Consider the following 17,984-nt stretch of genomic DNA (forward strand, 5'->3'; position numbering starts at 1 on the left):
GTTGCAAACTCCCTGCGCTGCCCCGCAAACCCCCCCCCCGGGAATTCGGGGTGCTCCCCCGCTCCCAGGGCACTGCTCCCCAGCCCGCACCCCGAATTCCCTGCCCCGGGCCCCCCCGCCATTCCCCGCCCCAGCTGCGGATTTCCCGCTGGAGGAAACCACCATCTAGTGGACTGCGGGGTAATGGCAGGTAAGAAAGGGCATATTTTTTTTTTTTAAATTATTTTCATGTTGTTTTTTGATCTTTTGCGTGTCGGCGTGCTCCCCCGGTGCTCCCCCGGGGTTTTGGCGGGCGGTCAGTGGGGATGGATGGATGGATTTAACCCTGACAAAGAGTTTAACCCTGACAGAGGGTTTAACCCCAGGGCAAAATTTATATTTCAGGCTCTCCATGTTCCCCTGCAGATTTTATTTCCCTGATAGTCAAGGGATGAGTGATACAGGCATATCCAAGAAGGGAAATGGGGAGGGGGGAAGCCCCAAACACAAGCGTTTGCAAGAAGACAGCAAATATCGAGCAGAATCTAACACTTTCGAAAGCGTAAATAAAGGCGTAAAGTGGGTTTGTTTGTGGGCACAGCAAAAGGATCTCAGGTGTCTGATCCGTGCACGGCTTGTGCTTCGAGGAACAAGTGACACTGGTACCGGTGCAGCGTTTCCCAGTCCCCGTTGCTTTGCGGACAGGGAAGCTCAGAGGTGAGTAAGACGTGCTCAGGTGCCAGGAGATGCTGAGGGAGGGAGATGTGATGGGATGGAAGCAAACCAGGGGCTGAACCCCTCTATGGGTGAATCCACTCCCTAAAAGTGGCTGCGTGCTCTGGAGAAAGGAAAACTCCGGGTTTGCGCGCCCTTCAGCTTGAAAAGCAATGCACATGGCTGAATCCATCCCATCTGGGGGAAAAAAAAGCAGCGGGGAGATAAAGGCTGCCCGAAGCCACCGGGAACTCCCAGTCCCGTCTGCAGGAGCATGGATCCCGCAGCAGGACCACGAGATGCGGATCACCAAGTCGCTTCCAGCAGCTCCTATGCGTCAAGCACAAGTGGTCCATCTCACCCCGCTTACGAGTTTGCATGTAACACGCTTTAGCTTTCAGTATGTCTGGTGACTAATTAAACAAACAGGAGCGGAGTTCCCTGCCAACAAACCCCAGCCATCTGTCTCATCCTCCGGCTCCATCCTAATAAATGGTCAATCAAAGAGCCCCTTTCCCCTCACCTCGGTGCCGACAGTCCTCCCGCCGTCCGGGTGTGCTGAGGGACGGCCCACGGAGCTGCGAGGATACACCATCTGCCGCGCCGGTGTGCACGTCTTGCACGGGAAGACGGAGCGAGGCTCGTTAAACCATCAGCGTTAACGACACCAGGAGCTCCGGGCAGAACGCCGCGCGCTTGCACGTTGCTAATTTAAGGGTTGCCAAGCTTGCTTTGCCGATAACGCCTCTCAGGTTTTGCATTTTGCACATCTAAAGTGGTAATAGCAGCGATCAGAAGAATATTTAGGGCTGAAACATCAAATGCAGCCCTCTGCGAAGCCGGGCAGATCGGCGAGAGATGGTGTCCCCCGACATGCAGCAAGTCATGAACGACCGAGAGTGAAAGGACTGAAGCCACAGAGTCTGTCCCGTGCTCCAGGAGACATCCAGAGCACACCTGATAATAAACCCCAAAATAATCATCCGCCACTCAGGACCCCACAGTACCTATTCCCCATAGTGTCCCCAGGAAGCAGACGCAGAGGAGCGAGATCCTGACGTAACAGCATACGCTGTGATGTTTGGAGGTTTCTATGGTAATTAAAACATATATCTGCGACCCGTGGAAGAAATACCCTGCTGCATCACTCGATGCATTGCGGGGCGGGTGCCTGTACAGATCAGTGCAATATAAGGATCCCCCCCTGAGCTGGCTGGAAGCAAATCTCCTTTTCTGGAGCTAATTAGCTGGGGTGGAGGGACTCATCAACACTTCCGTGGTTAACTCTCTTCCCCGTGGATGGAGCATCCAATGTGCAGACACTGTGTCCTGGGAGCAGAGACACCCCAGCCAGCTCTGCACAAACACAAGGCAGAGCGAGCGGAGAAGTGGGGTAATTTTATTTTATGTGGCAGTCCCTGGGGGACGCCGGGATCTTCACAGATCCAGCCGGAGCATTTCTGCAGGGCTGCAAGTCCTGGGGCAGAGAGCAGAGGCTGTTAGCAGGGTTTGGCATCACCTGCGCTGTCGTTATTTGGCCTGGGCAGAGCTGACGGTGTGGTCTGGCCGACCTCCGCTGCCGGCATCCCGGGGTGGCTCGGTACAGCAACATCTAGGCACCATCTACGTTTCTGTTTACCTATTCAGAGAGAAAACAAGAGGCCTGCAGTAATATTAGCCAAGCAGGTGGTCTAAGCAAATTAGTGAATCTTGACAGCTCCTAAGTTCAAAGGAAGCGGTTGCTCATCTCTGTGGAAGCTATCTGATAGCATATTGAGCTGAAGAAAGGATGAGTATATCCACCAGCACACAAAGGCCCAGATTTCCTAGCTCATTAAACCCAAGTATTAGTGAAAATATCATGGTAGGCAGGCTGAGATAATTAAATACAACATCTCTTCCATTCGCTCCTCAACAAAGTCTGGGAATTGGCCACTGGGATGCTAGAGTTTTCCTTACCTTGGGTGGTGAAGTGGAGCTGTGCAATTCATACAAATAAGCCTTGCCAAAAACAAACACAAAAAAAGAAATATAAGAAAAGTGGAAATAAAAAGTAAACAATAAAACCTACATGGGTCTATATTTCCAAACTGTATGGGGCAGCCGTTAGAAATTTGTATTTATACCCACGCTCCTGTGCCCAGTCTGGGGTTCGGGGATGACCTCGGATCTGAATTCACCGTGAAGGAAGCAGCGATCTCCCGAGGTCTGTCCTACACGTATCTACTTGAGGCTGGGGAAAGAGGACACAGATCTACACAGGAAATCCTGCTTAGCATGGGAAGCGCTGCTCACATTATATGTGTTTAGCTGTTGTCAAGGGGTTGCTTTAAGAAGACCCTGTTTCGTCACTGAGAACGCCGTGATGTTGTGCTGTGAGGGCACTGGCATCTGCCTCGCCAGCAGTGTCATCTCTGCCCTGTGCCGTTGATGAGCTGGCTCACAGGGACCCCAGGGACACAGAGGCAACAAAATAAATCAGCTTAACTAATGGACTTCAAAAAAGCACCCCTTGCAAATGTATCACCGGTTGCTCTCCCACCTGGTGACGCACGTGGAATCGGTGATGAAGAGGAGCTGAGGAAGAAGGGGACGCGAAGGATTTATTTAACTAGGCAGGCAGTAAGTTTCATTGGGCTCTTCCAGTTTCCAATAGCCCCTTGAATATAAATGCAGGCTTTTGCATTGCAAAACCTTATCGTCCCATCAACAGCAAGTGAATATTTGCAGAATTTGTCGTTGCCAAACTGAGACCTCTGTAAGCGTTGAGGGCAAAGCCTGACTCAAGCCCCGCTGGGCCTTCGGGGCAGCCTGGTTATTAGGCGTGCTGGTTTGCGCGGCACACGAGAGATGTCCCATCCCACCCCCTCCGACCGGCTGTCGGCACAGGCTCGGAGCACAGCTCCAGCTCACACCTCGGATGGGTCTGCAGCAAGATGCCTGAGCGGCTCTGGGCCCCTCTTCATGCACGCTAACACCCCGTAAATGCCTGCTGGCAAGAGAACTCCCTGGATGGCTATATCCTATAGCCTCACGTCATGTTTACCTACAACACTCAGATTTTTCAAACCATTTCCAGCCAGCAATGAAAGCAGCTTGTTGTAGGACTTGAAGCTGACTGAGCCTGTGTTGCAAGCAGATGGCCCTGATGAAACAAGACACTGATCCCCAAGGAGGCACCGTTCAATGGAGCTGCTCGACTCCCCGGCTCCAGCAGCTCCAAGACATGCTTGGAGATGTGCATTAACACACACCGTCGAGGAAATTGCTTCCCTAACTACCCCTTTCAAGCAATTCTCTTTGGAAGCCTGGTTCCAGCTCAAGACCTGTGTCAGCAGCACTGGTACTAAGGCAGTTTTCCTACTTAATTATTAATAACGAAGCATGCCTGGTGCTGACAAAATGGTGGTAATTTAAGGAGAATTGTGGAAGAGTTGCCAGGCTGGGTGAGGGTTTAGACATAGCCAGGATGCTGGCATGGAGGAAAACCTTCACGCTCTCACTTGATGAAATGGCAGGGGATCCAAGCATGAAAGGCAAATGTGGGGGGAAACAGCTCGCATGGATTCTCCTGCTCCTGGCTCCAAACACGCAGCTTTCAGCAAAACCTACATAAGTAACATCTAGGGCTGCACAGAAATAACAAGCGTGTGTGCACACAGCTAGAATAGATGTAAATAGAGATGATCCACTGAGACCTCTAAGGGGTATTCTGCGTTTTGCCTGAGTCCTCTGAAGACATTGCAAGAAGCCACAAGAAGGGGACAGGACATGGAAACTGAGCGAGCTGGGGAGAGAGGCTCCACGTACTTAGAGGTAGGATGGGTTTGGCAGAGAGGATCCAGTCTCAGCCGTGCCCTGCACACCGTCGTCACGTCTCTCTCCATCCCACCACATCTCAGGCCACTTGCTTGCCCAGGATGCTGCCTGCTCACCCTGGTCCGGAGGTTGTTTCTCAGGAGTCCTCAGGAGAGCTCCATAAATGAAGGCTGGCACGTCTATGAAGGGCTAACAGCAAACTGGGTAATACCAGCCTCAACTCCCTGATCAACCAGACTGATTGTACAATGCTCCACCAGATGCTTAAATTGCTGCTCAGATCTATTTACATGTTTCCTTGAAAAACAGGCAATAAATAAATATGTACAATTGTACATGTTGCTCCATATATACCAAACTTGGCTGTCCCAGCTTGTCTCCAGCCACCACCCAGCAGAGCACAGCAGAGGCCACTGCTTCCCCGAGGAGCCTGGCATGGGGAGCGGGGAACGCTGCCAGCTCTGCCCGTGGGCTACCCAACACACTCGGTGCAATATGCCAAAATGCCCCAAAACCGCCACTCCTGTCTTCATGAGTATCAACAAGTTTCTCTGCAAGAGTTGAGAAAAGAAGAAAAGAAAAGGAGAAGATTCTCATGGAAAGGAGGAGACGCAAAAAGGGGATTAAAAAAACCTTATTAGATCGGATTTGTGCGGGTAGGGTCACTCAGCCGGACCAAGGTCCATCTCCAAATCCTGCTACAAAGGATTGTGTTGCTCCAAATAAGAGATGTACAAAAGACTGAAAATCATTCCTACTCTTGTGCTTTAAGGAGTTCATTTGGAGAAACAAGGCTCTTGATCAAAAGTCAGTGGATACATCTTTGCCCTTGTATGGATTTGTCCTGCTCCCTGCAGCAGAGGCTACCACATAGTTAAAATACGAGATCATGCATTATGTTCCAGTGTAGGTGGCTGTGGTTAAAACTGGTGCCAGCTCCGGGGCAAAGCTTTACAACCTACCACGTTTTCTGTGATTGTCCCCAACTTCAGCAGCATTCAGCCACCTCTGTGTCCCCACCACCTCTTTCCGTAGCCTTCAGACTACGTGGGACAAGGGAAATATTGGCTGTGCTGGAGGACATGGTTTTTATGGGAATCTTTGGAGAATGAACACTGAATGTGCAGCAACCAGGAACATTTAAGGAAATGTGAAATTGAAAATGTGGCCTAATGGAGGTCCACCTATTCCCGTTAGCTACAGCAGAGGTATCCAGACGGGGATAGTGGAGCCCTGCATTGCCGAGGTCTCACCTGGCAGCAGTCATCGGAAGCAGGAGCAGGATGAATTGCAGAGAAATCTGCACATTGCCAACCTGCCTGTCAAACCCAGCAAAAGTAAGCCCAGCAAAAGGAGTGGCAAAGTACTGCTGGGGGTGCAACTCTGCAAAGTCTGGAAACTTCTGAGTCCGTGAGGTGCTGTGAAATAAGCGTCTAATAGGTTACTGCGAGTAGATCCAACAGTTAGATGGTGGGAACACCAAGGTAGAGGATGCTAAAATGAAGGATATAAATGACCCCATCAAAACACATCATAGGGTCAAGAGTCCTTTATATTATCAAATATCTTTTTCAGGACAGGAGAAAAGCAAATGGTTTGTAATTGATAGAGCATTAAATGCCGTTGGACTTGATGGAGACTTTTTCATTAAGAAGTTGGCGTTGAAAGGGAAAACTGGAGCTGGCAGACTTACTTACACATTTTAATGTCTCTGGGAAGTTACTTGAAGGTTGAAAGACTGGAAAAGCTATAGCCATTCTCAAATGTGAATCCACCAGCTCTTGGCAAACATCTTTCTTTGGTCCTATAGCGAAATGTAAAGGTAACTTCTTGTGTGATTCAAGCTGGCCTTGGAGCAAGCTGTCCCTGCGGAAGAGGGTTTGGACGATGCTGCAGCTGCTCCAGCCAGGGTCTGGTACTGACCACCTAGGAAGAAGCCAGCTTTCAAAAGAAAGGCAGCAGCTGGGTTGTCAATCTTGTCTCCACGTATGGCAGTGTCTGGTGAAAAGCATTGCTTTTCAAGCTGTCATATGCCATAAATCGCTGCCCTGTTCTTACTTTGATCAATGAAATGTGCCGCCATAGAAAGGGGTCTGCTAACCTTGGCAAGCAGAGCAGCCACATGAGAAAACGCGGTGCTTGACTCCCTCAGGGCTCCCTGCTTGCCGTAATTATCCTCAGCCTCGCTGCCAGCAATATCCCACCCCAGGCTTCCTGCAAGCTGGTGCGTTTTGAGCATGCAGTCTAGGCTCTTTCCCTACAGGGGAAATCCTCGAAATCGAGGACCCTCAGGAACTGGAGACCAAAATCAAACAGCTTCGAGCATGGTGTCTGTGTTGCATTTGACCAGCTAAGAAGCAACAGAACATTTGTATCTCACGGTCAATTCTGGTGGCAGGAGATTGATGCATGATGACCCCTGGTAGATCTCTGGGGTCTCACTGCCTCTGAACTCAATAGCATCTGCAGAGTTAAAAGAAAAAAGAAGAAAAGGAACAACTATAAAAATAAATCACAAGTTAGCAATCCTCCCTCTAGCCTGTTAGTTAAAATATTGCTCACAAGGAGCTGATAGACACTGAAATAAATAGCACTATGAGAGAGATAAGTGATGCATTAGACTTCTCACTAGTCCCCTGACTACAGCTACTATTGAAAAATCTGCCAAGAAATATTAGATGTGAAGTGGCTATGCAATGGGAGGGTAAAAAATATTAGGAACTGCCAAAACCCCTCATTTGAGGAAGACAAAAAGCTGGAGGAGGCATCTAAAACCTAGAAAAGCTTCCTAGGTACAAATCTTCTGCTGATACAAGGATGCCACAGACTGAGGATATATAAGACAGGAAGCAACTAATTGTCCAGGTAATTTATTGCTGGTCCTGCAGAAGTAATTCTGGGATTCGCTCGACCCTCAGGAGCACCCTGACACTGCAGAGGTAGTACAGGTTAAAGAATGGAAATCACAGAATCACAGAATCGTATAGGTTGGAAAAGACCTCTAAGATCATCAAGTCCAACCGTAAACCTGACACTGCCAAGCCCACCACTGCACCATGTCCCTAAGCACCTCAGCCAAACGTCTTTTAAATACCTCCAGGGATGGTGACTCAACCACTTCCCTGGGCAGCTTGTTCCAATGCTTGACAACCCTTTCGGTGAAGTAAAATTTCCTAATATCCAGTCTAAACCTCCCCTGGCGCAACTTGAGGCCATTTCCTCTCGTCCCATCACTTGTCACCTGGGAGAAGAGACCGACCCCACCTCTCTCCAGCCTCCTTTCAGGCAGTTGTAGAGAGCGATGAGGTCTCCCCTCAGCCTCCTTTTCTCCAGGCTGAACAACCCCAGGTCCCCCAGCCGCTCCCCATCAGCCTTGTGCTCCAGACCCTGCCCCAGCTCCGTTGCCCTTCTCTGGACACACTCCAGCCCCTCAATGTCTCTCTTGTAGTGGGGGGCCCAACACTGAACACAGCATTCGAGGTGCGGCCTCACCAGTGCCGAGTACAGGGGACGATCACTGCCCTAGTCCTGCTGGCCACACTGTTTTTGATACAAGCCAGGATGCCATTGGCCTTCTTGGCCACCTGGGCACACTGCTGGCTCATATTCAGGCGGCTGTCAGCCAACACCCCCAGGTCCTTCTCTGCCAGGCAGCTTTCCAGCCCCTCTTCCCCAAGCCTGTAGCGTTGCATGGGGTTGCTGTGACCCAAGTGCAGGACCTTGCACTTAGGCCAATGCAGTGACTCATCATGTCATGACTATGGCCCATGTCACAGTACTGCCCTTTTGATGGCTGAGGAGTACATGTGTAGGGAGGAGGAGTAAAAGGCGTTTTTTGGGTTTCTCTGAACCCTAACGAAGGCTCAGTAACCTCAGCATGAATTGATGGTCTGTCATTGCTTTTCAAAATACTGTCGGAGAAACAGAGAGACTCCTCACTTTGGACATCAGACTCCGCTGAAAACTTCACCTAGTCTTGAGACTATGTTTACGTATAGTATTTTTACTGTTTTAAATCATTCCCATTATGAGATGGCATAATTAAAGCAGGAACTCTCCTAGCTCAGATGTAGCAGCATCCAGACAAAGGTGCCTTTATGTAGGTGTTGCACATTCCTACAAATTTATGGAACCAAACCAGTAGAAGCCCCTTTTTACAGGTATAACCGTCGCTGCGCTACAAGCTCATCTCTCTCTACCCACATCGCTCATGGACACGAGGGAGTAAAAGCAAGACAGAAACAATGTGTAGAGCTGCGTGAGCGACTCCGCACTGTTCAGCAGAGACTTTCTGAGCCCCTCTGTGGTCACTAGCTGGGCAAACATCCCAGGGGATCATGGCTAGCACTGCTTCAGAGAGCAGTGGCAAGGCAGGGAGCGGGGTCTGGCTGGTTTTGGGGGACCCCGCAAAGCATGGGACTCTCCAATGCTCGGTTGCGGCCCGATAGCTGCGCTCAGGTATGCATTTGCATTACGAGGCTACTGCATGCCATCAAAGCAACATTAAAAGGATAGTAATGCTAAAGTTATCCAGAAATATAACCCTAATCCCGGTTTTCTCTTTGCCCTTCCTGCCCAGCATACTCCAGCAAGACAATACCAAGCTTTTCTGATGGCTTAGTTCAGAGGAAGACTTTTGCTGTATCGGATAAAATTCAGCTATTCCTGGCATTAATTACATTAGCTATAAACATACAGGACACCAGGGACAGCCTTTGCAGGGGCTGCACATCCGCTGCAGTGACAGAGGCCAGTCCTTGTTTGTTCTGGATATCAGGACAACTACGCAAATTGTGACTGGTGGCCAGTTACTGCAGACTTCCCTGTTACACACGTCAGCCCCAAACCTCCTTCACCTGGCAGACCTTGCAGAGCTTCATCAGGGCACGGGGGCACTGAGCAACGCACAACCCAGCAGGAGAAACTCAGACCCTGATTCCTTACTCCTTTTACCATACTTAGTTTTCAGTTTGAGATTAGCAAGTAAATGCATTGTTGTAATCAAATTCACACAGAAGCTTGCCTTAAAGCTGAACAAAACGTGTACATGGGTTCTCATCTGCTCAGACCCACCAAAACATGAGATGCTGAACTCCCCCTTCCCTTATTCCCCGATGGGGAACAGCATCGTGCCAGGTTGGCAGCGTTGGCTACTGGTAGCTCAGCAGACAGGTTCGGCGCTCTGATGGTCAATGGTCATCCTCAATGGTGGTGGTGAGACTTTGTAGGGTCTGTAGTGGAATGCAGCACCATTTTAGCCCATGAGGAGTAGAGGGCAGAGCATTAGCCAGTTTTCAAAGCGCCTTATGGGAATTCTGAATTCCTCATGGGGATGGGAAGACCATTTTAAGATGAATTGACCTGAATTGTCTCCCTCTTACCCTTTGCCCTCTACTTGGAGGAGGCAGGTAGGGAGGAAGGAAGATCCTAACAGAGCAACTTTCTCTACAGAAGGAAGATGTCTGTGTCACAGTCCACCGGCATTTGGAAAGGCACCTTGGGACATCCCAAAGTAACACCACTTAGTTTGATCAACTCGTTTCAAAGCCTCAGCTCTGGTTACAGTTGATGAACCAAACCAGGCGGTGAGGCACCTCCCACCTCTCTCCTGCAGCAAAAATAATTACAAATTTGTAATACCCCAACGCTGCTGAAAAGAAGCAGGTCTTGTTGCCAGAAGTCTGCGTATGTTCCTTGATGTCACCAAATCCATAAACATCATCAATAATGAGTGGAAGAGGAATGTTATATTACCTCTATTACAACAGGGCAACAGAGCAGAACAGCCTCTGTCAATATACTGTGTTTTTGTGGATCACGGGAAGGTTTTATTTCTCTCTTAGAGCCTTGAATCCCTGTTTTAAGACAACCAAGGGACACACAAGGCAGCTTTAGAGCTGCTCCTTTTACTTCTCACCTGATCTATATTTGGCGATGGCTTCTTAGAAGAAGGGCAAACATAATAAGCCAGCTACTGTACTTTTTATAACTCAGTCAGGTCTTTGATTTGGGCCGGTAAGGAAGCTTGTTAGATCTGATAAAGCAACTAAGCATCTCTGGAAAATGCTATTAAAAGAACAAGAAACAAATGAAAAGCTGGGGCAGACTTAATGGTAAATACATGGCCTGGCAGTTCAGCACGGCTACATCCTGTTTGCCATTATTATTTAATACTGGCATCGATTGGTTGAAGGATGAGACAGACCAGGCAATTCTCTGTGGGGTTTACTCGAATACCATTTCACTTTGAGATTAAACAAGCCCACAAGCTTGGATCACACTGTCTTGTTGGGAAATTTTAATTAATTGATTTAATGTCGGGGACTACTGTGGTCAAGCAGTAAACACCACCTCTTTGATCATCTACTTGGACAAACCAAGTCCCTGCTAACTATCAAGCAGCGCCCAAAGCCAGGTTAGAATCAGCGCAGCATTAACCTGCTCCTCTGGAACAACAATCTGTACAGCCACTATCCCACATGCTGGTAGTATAAGCTGTTTGTATGGAAACAGCTATTGTCATGGCTCAGGCTCTTTGGTCTTTATATTAATTCTTCTGAGAGCCCCCGGAGGCCTAGAACAATTTACGTCAGCTCTCCATTTCACAACAGTGACACATGGATATGAAGGGAGGAAGTCTGAAGAGCAATTATTTCCACCATCATCACGTTAGCTGCTCCCCTTTAATGGCAGAACAAGGCTAGCGACACAGACAGGGAGGCTAAACTCAGGAACTACCTCCATCAGGTACGCTGCAACCAAGCTAGCAAAACTCAATGTGAGACCACATAGAAAGGGAAGGCGATTTTTATTTTTAAGACTGATTTCACACACTCATTCTTTCATGCTCATTCTTGCACGTTCACATTCTCACTAGCACCAAGACACATGTGTCTAAGTGGGCCGGTGAGGACTGCCTATAGAGGCACAGAGCACAAGTCCTCATCGTGCCTTTGTGATTCATCCTGAGTGGTGAAGACACCGTATGACATTTACAGTCCTTCTACTCTCTCTTAATACAGGCAGCTCTGGGTCTGCTTGAGCTGCATCACACCGTTGTTGCCCCACGTCTGCGTTGTGTTCTTAGCTGAGGTATGGCCTTGCTGCCACCAGAACTCATTCCTTCTGCTACTACATTCTTCCCTGCTCTCCTCTTGCTGTTCTCAGCCTCCTGAATTGCAGCATATACACCATTCTTTGCCATGATGATTTCCACACAGAACCATCTGTCTTCCAAAGTTCTCTGCAAGCACTGATCAGTCCCCGCACACACCTAGGTATTTAACTCCTGTTTGATATACAGTGCAAACAAAAGGCTCATTTGGCCAGCAGTTTATTCCCGAGTTGTCCCTGGCAAGGAAGGTCACTTTACGTAGACCAAATAAATTGTCTTACAAACAGCCTACTGATCACTGGCTGGAAATCTGTGGCGACATGCATCAATTCCCAACCTCTACCTGTCTTTACAACGAAGCATTACTCTTTCCACCACCACCTAAATCTTTTCCGCAGAGGCAATTGCCAGGAGTTTGGAAGCAGGGTCATGGCAAAACAAAAAAACCTGAATGACAGAAAGATGAAGATGGAATACCTTTGAGTAGGGGAAGCTTCCTTCCCTGTTTTGGAGGTGTGCAGCACCTTGTGTGTACCTTGTACCGGCAGCACCGTTAAAGAAGCTGCAGGAGAGTGAGTGCAGCTGAACAGCTTGGAGCAGGGCTTTCTCTCCTTGAGACTGAGCAGCTGTCCTGGAATTGGATGTGGGGCAAAGCTGCAAGGGAACAAGAGGGAGGACAGAAAGCAGCTACTCCCCATTTTCTACAGGTTCTAACGAGCGTTTGTATTTTTGTCTTACATGAGCAGATGCAAAACCCAGCCTGTCTGTCTTTAGGAGAATTCAGCTCGTTCTCAAGAAGCAAACCAACAATTTCTCTTCTCAACAGCCATTTTTATTGCTTTTGACAATACACCATTGGAGGGAAAAAGAAATAATTTTCTGCTATTCTTTAGCTTCTTTCTTTATTAGAGTAAGTAAATTCCCTGGGACTATTGATAAAAGGTAAACGGTTAACTTTGCATCCAAGCTGACAATGCAAGTAAAAAGAGTTGGAAATTCCCCAAAGCAGGCTACTCGTATAAGAATAGCACCACAAAACTGCCCCAGTAACCACTCTATGGAGTAATTAACTAACATTTGTATGGAGAACAAGTTCTTACAGCCATTGCTGACAAGATTGAAAGTCTCAAGATGACATAGCAGAGGCTCAGGCTTGAAAGTGTCAGCAACGCTTAGTTCAAGCCAACAATAATCAACAAAAATCTTTCCACTCATTCCAACAGGCTTTGGCTAGGGTCCCTCACGCACACACGCATGCACGCACACACATAAATCTTTCAAAACAGCCAGAAACAGTACCCTGAATGCCTTCAACTCCCAGCTCCTGCCACAGTCCAGCCTTCATCTACAAAATAAATATACAAGGGTTTAACAATGAAGAATATTTACTTTCCTTCATTTGATACATTCTGTAAAGTGCTATATTTCTAAATTATACTGAGTTAGAATGATATATTGCTCTAGTATTTTAAATACGATAAATATAGAATGAGCTGTGTGCAACTTCACTTGCAAGTTTTATTCTTTTTTTAGTAGATATACTAAATTTAGTAATCAAAATAGCCTCCAATAGTACTCCATGAAAAACTAGTAAGAAGTTATAAATAAAATCACATCCTTCAAAGATATCCTACGCACTTCTTCTGTCCACGTTGCATGGATAAGCATAGCGTTCCTGTGAGCATATGGAGCGAAGAAAAAGAAGCAAGCTGAAAATTACCTAACAATAAAGAGCAAACCCATACAAGTTAATGCTACATATCCTCCCATAAACAGTCTGTTTTCTACATTTAATCTTGGTGCATACAACCCAGTTCTTCTGTTTTTTTCCCCATTAAAAAACTCTTCCAGGAGGAACATCTTGCAAGATATGGGTCGATTCATCTTCATCTTGCTCCTTTTTACAACAAAGTGGAAAAGATTCTTGAACAAACTGCCTACACATTGGACACTGCTGAAAATACTTAATGCAGGCATCACACAAGCACGCGTGCCTGCAGGGTAGGAGTACCCAGTTCACGGTGCCATTTTGGCAAACAACACAGTCTTTACTGTTTTCTTCATGCAATTCTGGTTCATCTTCAGCCAGTCCGGCCTTTTCTAGCAACCTTCTGTCAGTGCTGCTCTCACCAGGGGATGTATCGCTTGAAGATGGTGCAGTACTATTTGCAGACATGAAGAGTTGCTAAAATACACATATACACAAACATTTAGAAGTCAACAAACTCTCCTCCGATACCTGAACACACACGTGTGATGCAAGTTCCACTGGGTCAGATTCACTGGTTTCCACTGGGTCAAATAGTGCCAGACTCACTCTTTGCGTGAGTCCTGACAGTCGCCTGGCCTTCAGTTAAAGGTATTTTAGAAGCATAAAATTACATAGAACACTGGGAAAATATTAAGGATAAGTCATCAAATCTTAGCTGAATCAAATCAATGTACATGCATGAACTTTAACAGAACTGCCCAGGTTTTGAGCAGCTCGGGTTTCTGTTTCTAGTCTATCATTCTCTATGCCTAGAGGGATGCTTCCATCCATTCCTACCAAAAATATATCCACCAAGCTACATATGTCAAATCTACTTCACTCAACCAGTTCCATTCGGGCTCATATTACAATCCCCTACTCCTTTTTGTCTTTATTTTATGCGAAGCGCAAATTCTTCTGGGCATGATCTCTTAATAAAGCCAGTAAACTACCATGCAGCCAAAGATGCCCATAGAGTACACGCTACGCAACTACACGAAACACAGCTGCACAGTTTTTTCTGTTCAGTTTAAGCAGTGTTTTTACAATGGTACCAGACATGAAAAGAAAGCTTGAGGGGGTCAGTAGGGAAGTTTACCTGGATCAACTAGGTCAGCAAAAAATGGCCAGGACAAACATTTCTTTGGACAAATCTATTTCTGAATGAATGCTAATTGAGTCAATAGTATTAATTTGGCCCAATTTCTAGCTTATCAATATCTTACATTATTTTTATTATCACAGTAATATAAAATAGAATCACATCATCAACTGCCTGACTGACACAGGACAAAGATGGTCCCACAACATGCATAGATAAGGGAAACTGGAAAGGAATAGTGAGAACATTGGTTTAACTTACAATGGTATGTGCTAGGCAGATTTCTAACCTTTGTGCACGTACTGTGGTAAAAAGAAATTAAAAAAAACAACAGTTTCTTCTGAGGCTTTCCCAATTGAAGGGCAGTGTAGGAGAAAGTGCTGGTTTGAGACACGAGCAAGGAGGTAAAAAATGTTCTGTAGAGAGGAAGCATTTGACAGCTTGTTAATGCCTTACTACTGCTTTAATAAGTGGACAGGACCTAGGACTCTAGACTAGAATCAAGTAATTTTTCCAAGAAATTTTGAATATTTTCATATAAAATATTTCTGTACAGTAACTTTGGCTGGAACTACTTAACTGATAAAATAATTTTAACTATTATCCAGTTCTTTCCATGACAATAAAAGTCTTATACTAATTTAGGCTCCTGAAAGCCTACACAAACTAAACTTAACACTGTCACCCAAACGAAACAAGACTCAGTACGTGGCTTACCTTCAGATCATGGTATTGACCTTGAGCTAGAAGTAGATACTGATATAATATTCTGCAGGCAAGTCTGTAGCTCTCATCAGGAATGTGAATTACAGCCACCATTGAAATCTAAAAAAAAAAAAAAAAAAGCCAGGTTTAATAACTTTCCTTTTCATTATATGATTCATATGGAACAATTTGCTTGAAAGATTGCGTACTTTGTTACAACCTCTGACCTGCTTACTTCCTTAGACAATCAGGCCTTCAACAATGTTGATTTCAAGCACAGATCAAAAAAATATGCTGGACAAGGTAAAAACAGGATGTGGCACAAGATCGCACTTTGTGGCGCTTCAGCTTTCTGCCCTGGTTCTCCATGGAGCCCTTCTATGGCCAGCTTACAGTGGAGACCTGCTCTGACTGCTCTCACCTAATGGAATAAGACCCCAAACTGAAAAGGCACCTAAGCACATGCAGTCCTCCTGAAGTGCGTGCTTACGCAGCTGAGGTAGGACTTGCTTACACAGTCACGGATGTGCCTTGGAGAGGCTACCTGCATAATGACTTCAACCAGAAGTAGCAGCTCCTACGCTCCTCTTTCTACTCCACTAACACATGATGAGGTCCTCCTGGATGGGAGAGAAGCTGACAAACTGCAAGGAGTTTCCTACAGCAACCGAGCCCCAAGCCAGCACACGCGCTTAAGTCCCGTACAACTTCTGCAGCCGCTTCCCAGGCTGTCTTCAACACAAGAAATGACCCTCTCACCTGAAGCCTGAGCACAGAATTACAGGGGAACATGTAAAAGGTAAAGTCTTCTCTACTCTCTTCCACTTCCCTCACAAACACACAGACCACAGTTTTTAGACTCCGAAATGCATTTTGAAGTGTCGCTGATTGTCTTGTAAACGGAGTAGGCAAAAGACAAATTTCACTGGACAGGATTATGAAAGGACCCCATGGGCTGACTTTAGAGTCACTTTTCTGAAAATAAAAAGCACTCTAAGCTTGCATGCTGTGCCTAATACACCTCACCCTGCCCAGATTACATAATAGCCTCTAAAAAGCAGGAAAAAAATAAAGTGAAATTCAATATTATTGTAGTTCCCAGAAGCTGTCAAAAGAGAAATGAAATATAGAAGAAAGCTGTTTTATTTAAAAAAAATTTTTAAAGGCAAATCAGACTTGCACTTCAAAATCCACACATGGCTAATTACATGCAGAGTTTAAATATATATGTACCTATACATATGTATTTATACTAACTGAATTTACTATTCTTTGGTGATAAGGTCTTTTTTTCTAAATCACAATGCCTTAAAAAAAAAACCAAAAAAACCCAACCAAACAAAAAAACCCCCAAAACCCACACCACTATTAGCTTTGTTTTGGAACCTGAAAGCCATTAAATCTCCATTAAAATGACAGATTTTGTGTTTTGATAATAAGAGTTTAAAAGTTAATGGTTCTCAGTGTATTTGTATTATCTCATCCCACCACAACATAAGTGCTTTCTCAATGACGACACATGTCCTCAATTCATAGTTTGTTCAGGCAACTTTTTAACTGTGAGCAGGACCAGTTCCTAACGCAAGCATCTCTATCTTCAAGCTACTGTCTCCTCTGTTATGGTGTCCTGTAGTATAGAAATATATACAGAAATATATTCTGCTATGATCTAGCAGAAATGCTATGCTGTTTGATTATAGAATCCCTTCCCCTTGAACACCAGGTATTTTCTCTCTCTGTAAATACTTGTACACCACAATCAAGTTACTTCTCAATCTTCTATTTTATACACAGGCTTGAAATCCAAGTCTTCTTCCACTTTAGCCCCGCCAGTCTTCAAATAATTTCTGTAGCTCTTATATATGGTCATGCTAATTTTCTGGAGCTAGAAGAAAATTACGGCACAAAACCAAATAGGTATGATCTGGCCACAAATACAGTTAGGATGAAAATTAGACCCACCCAGAAAAGAGATATTGGAACACCATCCGTAGTGATGGTGACACACAAAAATAATTCAAGATGGAGCTTGATGCACTGATGTGAGAATAACATGGTTAATACCATACTGGCCACAGTAGCAAAGATCCCTTTCCACACTATATTTATATTTTACAAGTTTGTTTCAACAACAACAGATGCAATTCTGACATTTGTCTGGCAAGGAGTTCAGGTGGAGTTACTCCTTTGACTATATTAACAGATTCTAGTTGTGTTCCTTTTCTCCAAAACAAGAGGAAAAATACCTCTCCCACTCTCCTTCCATCCCTTTCTTCTGTTAAGGACCAAAAGAGAGGTGCTACAAATTCATGTCCATGCTAATGTCAAACACATTCAAATATGAAATTTACAGTCTCTTTATATTAAACTGAGCTCTAAACATATATAGATGTACTAATCTGGAAAATAACTGGGGGGAGGGGGGAGGGGGGAATCTCGAGTGGGGACAGGAGGAAGGCAGTCCTAAGGTCAAGTGACAAGAAGCCAAGGACAGGCATCACTTGGAAAGGGAACAGATTTCTTAGGCACTGGTGTGATCACAAACAATTTCCAAATGAATGTACGGAGAAGTGTTCAGTGGATTTAGGCAATTTGCTTCCGAGTTCATTCGTATTATTGTTCAAGCAGTTAGTGCTATCAGGTTATCAACCAAATGAAAAGATGGGAGATAAAAGCACGTCCCAAATCGTTCCAAAAAGAATCAGTCAATTTAGAGTTTAGAAGGGATATTGAACTGCATGTGACAAGGCTGAAGCTGCTGCTTTAGCTGCAACAGATTAGGAGGAGACCTTTTTGGGGAG

At 45.8% G+C, this 17,984-nt stretch overlaps 1 protein-coding gene and 1 long non-coding RNA gene across 3 annotated transcripts in view; one reads left to right on the top strand and one right to left on the bottom strand.

Moving 5' to 3' along the window:
• The window catches only part of LOC140653315 (uncharacterized), a 20,802-nt gene continuing 2,818 nt past the window's right edge, over positions 1-17,984 (top strand). The window contains exons 1-2 of one of the 2 annotated variants that reach the window (XR_012043077.1): positions 1-190; positions 15,427-15,982. This is a non-coding gene — a long non-coding RNA (uncharacterized lncRNA). Of the gene's footprint in view, positions 191-13,733; positions 13,986-15,426; positions 15,983-17,984 lie in introns of those variants that run through there. The other variant, XR_012043078.1, reaches the window with a different exon arrangement.
• Positions 12,420-17,984, bottom strand: part of CGRRF1 (cell growth regulator with ring finger domain 1) — a 15,604-nt gene continuing 10,039 nt past the window's right edge. The window contains exons 5-6 of the mRNA XM_072865271.1: positions 15,196-15,303; positions 12,420-13,811 (exon numbers count right to left, since the gene is read on the bottom strand). Of these exons, the coding sequence (XP_072721372.1) occupies positions 13,461-13,811; positions 15,196-15,303 (459 nt within the window). The 3' untranslated portion in view covers positions 12,420-13,460. The remainder of the gene's footprint in view (positions 13,812-15,195; positions 15,304-17,984) is intronic.

Source organism: Ciconia boyciana, chromosome 6 (assembly GCF_034638445.1).
Source record: "Ciconia boyciana chromosome 6, ASM3463844v1, whole genome shotgun sequence".
In the NCBI taxonomy this organism is placed as follows: Eukaryota; Metazoa; Chordata; class Aves; order Ciconiiformes; family Ciconiidae; genus Ciconia; species Ciconia boyciana.